The sequence below is a fragment of the Calypte anna genome, chromosome 14 (assembly GCF_003957555.1).
Source record: "Calypte anna isolate BGI_N300 chromosome 14, bCalAnn1_v1.p, whole genome shotgun sequence".
NCBI classification, from domain to species: Eukaryota; Metazoa; Chordata; class Aves; order Apodiformes; family Trochilidae; genus Calypte; species Calypte anna.
The window spans coordinates 10,521,058-10,525,974 of record NC_044260.1 but is presented as its reverse complement, the minus strand read 5'-3'; the positions used below and the strand labels follow the sequence as shown (position 1 = coordinate 10,525,974).

At 43.2% G+C, this 4,917-nt stretch overlaps 1 protein-coding gene across 1 annotated transcript; it reads left to right on the top strand.

Annotated features, from left to right (window-relative positions):
• Positions 1-987: 987 nt before the first annotated feature.
• On the top strand, positions 988-4,434 carry COQ7 (coenzyme Q7, hydroxylase). The gene is made up of 6 exons (XM_030459740.1): positions 988-1,064; positions 1,216-1,415; positions 1,797-1,911; positions 2,020-2,159; positions 3,123-3,191; positions 3,854-4,434. The coding sequence occupies exons 1-6, from the start codon at positions 1,016-1,018 to the stop codon at positions 3,929-3,931; spliced, it is 651 nt and encodes a 216-aa protein (XP_030315600.1). The 5' UTR covers positions 988-1,015; the 3' UTR covers positions 3,932-4,434.
• The last annotated feature ends 483 nt before the right edge of the window (positions 4,435-4,917 follow it).

Genomic DNA, 4,917 nt, shown 5'->3' with positions numbered 1-4,917 from the left:
GAAACTTTGTGCTGTTTTTACAAGTCAGGAGGGAGGGGGAGGGTTTTTGCATGTTTCCGACTTGCTGCTCTTTTAAAACCAAAACAAGAGAGATGTGTAGGTTGGTATTTTGAAATAGCACACAGGAAGAGATAAGGCAGCATGGGTTTGAAAGCAGTTTTCAAAATATTTTTAGAAAAGAGACCTCATTGTTTATTTTGCACTGAAATAACAAGTGCAGTTGAACACTGGATAACTTCACAAAATGGTTCAGAGAAAGTGGATGGATAAAAGAGCTTTGAATAAAGACTGGGAGCAGGAGGAGACCCCTGGTCAGGTCAGTAAGCAGCACTCAGCTGTGACAGGGAACCCAATTGCCCCAGGACCAGCCTCACTGCTGGGCAGTAGCCTTCTTATTTTTATTATTAAAAAAAAACAGGTGTTAAGCCATTATGACTTGTCATGACATTTGTGTTTTTATTCTTACATGAATACTTCCACTTCTGTTCTCGCTGTTCTAAAATGTGAGTATTTCATAGTTAAGCTGTAGTTTGGGAGTACAGCACTCAGGAATTTTGGTGCCTCGACCCTTCAAACTCAGGTTTCTTCTCGTGTGACTTGTGAGTAAGCTGCCGACTGTTCACTTTATGTAAAAGTTGTGCTTAAGAGTTTTCTGTACAGAAGTGTGTTTATTGCTTGACCTTTTCCGGTAGCACAGTCAGTCCATATTTAAGGTACCGTTCTGATTATATAAAGTTTGGGAATGTTTTCTCTTTTCCTGTTAAAGAACTTGGCGTTCCAGAAGTGATTTCATCTTTCAATAAACCGCAGCCTCACACCTTGTTCCGTTCCCTCCGCTCCGCCAGGGGGCGCTGCTACCAGCGCTCCTCCCGTTCCCATGGCAACGGGGACGCCGGCCCTGACCGACAGCTCCGGTGCGGAAGTACCGGGGAGCCAATCGGAATCGGGCGGAGGCGGCCCGCGGTGATGATGTCACGGATGTGCGACGCGTCGGAGGAGGTTCGGGGTCAGAGGGATGGCGGCCGCATGGGCTCCGGCTGCGCGGTCCCTCCGCTGCGGGGCGGGTAGGAGCCCGGGGCGGCTCCCGGGCATGCCCACCCAGCCAACCCCCCACCCAGCCCTCCTCCGAACCTCCGGCCTGAACCCCGCGCCGCCGGCCGCCTCAGAGCGCCCGGGGTTTGGGCGGAGCTGGGGTCAGCTTTGTCTCTCCGGCAGGTCTGCGGGGGACATGGGCTCTGCCCGGAGTCGGGGGCTCCCCCCGGTTCTGCAGCGGGCGGGTGGAGCTGGAAGGCATGAACAGACCCGTCATAGACCGCATCATCCGGGTTGACCATGCCGGGGAGTACGGGGCGAACCGGATTTATGCGGGACAAATGGCCGTCTTGGGCAGATCGAGCGTGGGACCGGTTATCCAGGTCAGTGGGGGAAAAAGCGACCGCTGAGTCTCTGGTTAGATGGCATTTGAGTAACAGTGGCCAAATGAGGCTGTAAGGTGACGTAGCTGTCTTTTTCTAAATTCGTGGGTTTAGAAAGCATGGTAGGGTTACTTAGTAAGGGAATTACCAGCGTTAGAATTGCAGTCGTGTTGTCACAAACATTTATTTTGCAGATGTGTTTGTGTTGCCTGTTCATAGCTGTGCTCAGCTGCAGCAATGTTTGTGGGGTGAGCAGTGGTACCTCTGCAGCTGAAGAGAGAGTGTCCTGAGCTGCTGTGCTTTTCTTTGTGTTTATTAATTTTATTGGAGATGTTTAACTTTCCTGGGCTTAGACTTTACTGTCATCTGGCTCTTTTGCAGCAAATGTGGAACCAAGAAAAAGAGCATCTGAAGAAGTTCAATGAGCTGATGGTTGCATACAGAGTTCGACCTACAGTTTTACTGCCCCTTTGGAATGTTGCAGGTTTTGTTCTAGGTGAGTTTGTGCTGCCACTATTACTGTTTTGTGAAGCCTTCAAATGTCTGAATTACTTTTATTGCTTCAGAGTTCATTGTTTGTTTGGTTTTGGTACCACAACCCCAGGGGCTGGGAGTGCTTTACTTGGCAAGAAGGGTGCAATGGCTTGCACAGTGGCAGTGGAAGAGAGCATATCCAATCACTACAACACCCAGATCAGAACTCTTATGGAAGAGGATCCAGAAAAGTACAAAGAACTATTGCAGGTATTGAACTATGACTTAAGAAGTGCTTTTTGTAGCCACTGATTTATTTAATGTGAATTAAGTGGTTTAGAAGAATGTGCTCACAGAGTTTATGTTGGATCAAAGGATTTTTTTTTTCCTGCAGCAGGACTGGTCAAACACCAACATTAAAATAAATGTTGGATTAGGTTCAGCATGCTTTCAGTAACTCTGCATTCCCTTTTGATGGGGAGAACTATGCTTTAGTTTTGACTACTGTTGATTGAAAGCCCATCTTCCAGCTTTCTTCCCCTTTTCTGGGTGTCTTTGAGCACCTTCACATCCTTTGTAACTTGTGGGGCACTTGGGAGGGCACAAGGTAAAGGTAAGCAGGGAGGTTATTCTCAGTGTCAATATGAGAACTTGCAGTGAAACCAAAAGCAGTGTGAGACCTGTTGGGTTAGGGAGAGTGCTTGGGTGTCTGTAAGCTCTGAGCCTCTTCATGAAGCAATCCTTGTCATCTGCAGGCATCCCAGGAGAAAATGACTGAAACTTTTTTGTCCCAGTTGAAGAATTGGAAAAATAGTGTTCTTTGGAGTATGCTAGGATAGACCAAGGCCCTGCTGGTTTACAGGGAAACATCCTTACTGATTATCTGGCAAAGCAGGGACTTTAATTTCACTCTTTAAATTGTAAAAGTAGTTTGTATGTGTGGAACTAATTAATGTTATCAGTTACTGTGACTGTTGCTAATTGGTTTTCTTGAAACAGTGAAAAAGCAGCAGCTTAATTTTTAGAGAACTTTTTTGAGAATATTAAAAGACCTTCAGGTTTGCAGAATTCTGTGAATAATTTGCTTTTTGCTGAACTGGAGATTCAGGTCTGTGAGAAGCTTCTGAGAGTCCTGGGCCTCACATAAAGCTGTGTAACTGCCTATAGCTTTGTATACTGGGTGCCTTTATTTCACTGCAAAGTAAACTTGCTAATTAACTGTTACTTTTAAAGGTAATAAAGAAATTTCGGGATGATGAACTGGAGCACCATGACATTGGGCTTAAGCATGATGCAGAAGAGGTGAGTGCAGTGTCAGTGGGGATGGGGGTGTGGTGTGCTCACCTTCCTTATCCAGGGACTGGGATTCAGTTCTCTGAGAAACAGAAGACAAGGTGCTTGGTGTTCTTTCCCAAAGATAAATGTAAGAAGACACTGCATGTTATAGCTTTCATTTTTCTAGAACATCATGGGATCTGTTGGAATTTGTGTGAAGTGATAAACTGGTTTTCTCTGAATAGTTTTTACTTCTGTTTTAAGTCTTGATTAAATATTCAAGGCTGATTAAATAAGAAAGCTAATAAGTGCTATCCATACAGCTGGGAGTTTGAGGAATCAACTTGACAGACAAATGGCTGTGGTAGGAAATGTGAAATGCAAATTCTGTGCTCTCTTGAGTAGCATATGAGGAATATGTCACTTCTTTTTTTTTCTCTTGACTCACCTTTGTGGGGAAATGGGAACATTCTGCAAAGCTGATAAATTTAGTTTTCTCTAGAGTAGATTAGACTACAAATACAGGCTTTTTTTGGTGTGTTTGTTTGTTTGTGGTGTTACTTGGTTCTGTTTTGGGTTTTTTAGGTAATACTTTCTCTTCCTTACTAAAATCTCGCTCAGAAAACATGCTGCATTGGATGTATTTAATCTCATTGGATATATTTAATCTCTTATTCTTTGCTTTACAGGCACCAGTTTATTCAGTTTTGAAGAAAGCTATACAGCTTGGATGCAAAGGTGCAATATTTCTATCAGAAAGAATCTAGTGGTATTTTTCCATAATGTTTGTGGCAATAAACTGTGACACAAGAGCATGGAAATTCCAGGAGACTAATAGTTATTTTATTTAGCACTTTAAAATTCTCCTCATTAACTGTCTGATTCAGCCAGCCTTTCTCACACTGAATAACTCCTCAAAGGGTCTACATTGACATTAAGCTGAACAGAATCTGAATAAAAATGGCAGAATTGAATCCCTGTGAACTAAACGTTATTCAGAGACTGTGCACAAGGTGGCAGCAAAATATATATGTATATACCTAAAAGGGGGGTGTGTGTGTGTGTGTGTGCATATATACACACAGATAAAAATGCTGAATACATCCTCTCTTGCCTTCAAAGTCATATACTTGAAATAAGGTGGAGCTCATCTAGCTTCACAATGATTAATACTGAATAAATAGGATTCTGAGTTCTATTTTCAGGTAAATTAAGTTCTTGTAAGTTTTTCTTTTCAGTCTGTCTTGAATAAAGATTGGTATGATGAAACTTGGATTTGAAGACTTGTTTGTGGTGTCTTGGGTTGTGGTTTTTTCTCAGGCTTTCTGTTACTAGATTGGCATGGAGCACCTAAAATAAAAAGGACAAAGTTGTGCATGCCTGTTCTGTTAAAAACTAATCTAAAATGATAAAAGTACAGCAGTGGGATTCAGGGGTTTTAAACTGGTAGGCATGAAAGGGACTTCTTGCAAGACTGTGTGTCTTTATGTCTTAAGAACTTCCTGACTTCCTGTGGCATCATCATGGAAGCAGGATAGCTTTCCAAATGCATATGGATTATGTAGATATTTTGATACAAACATGTGAAGTCTTTCTCAGAGATTTCCATTTTGTAGCTGAGAAACAGGGTCTGTTGATACTTAGTGGCCAGGCAGGGAAATTCTGTAGATGATGTTGTGGGTCACATGGAGAACAAGTATCCAGATTTCTGTGCTTATATCCACGCTGCTAAAACTCTGGGAGACACAGCTTG

Bases quoted from the DNA above. Each gene is read 5' to 3' on its own strand.
- COQ7 (XM_030459740.1), top strand. From the start codon at position 1,016: ATGGCGGCCGCATGGGCTCCGGCTGCGCGGTCCCTCCGCTGCGGGGCG. The intron at 2,160-3,122 runs GTATTGAACTAT...TTACTTTTAAAG, and splicing joins AGTACAAAGAACTATTGCAG to GTAATAAAGAAATTTCGGGA. The intron at 3,192-3,853 runs GTGAGTGCAGTG...TTTGCTTTACAG, and splicing joins TTAAGCATGATGCAGAAGAG to GCACCAGTTTATTCAGTTTT.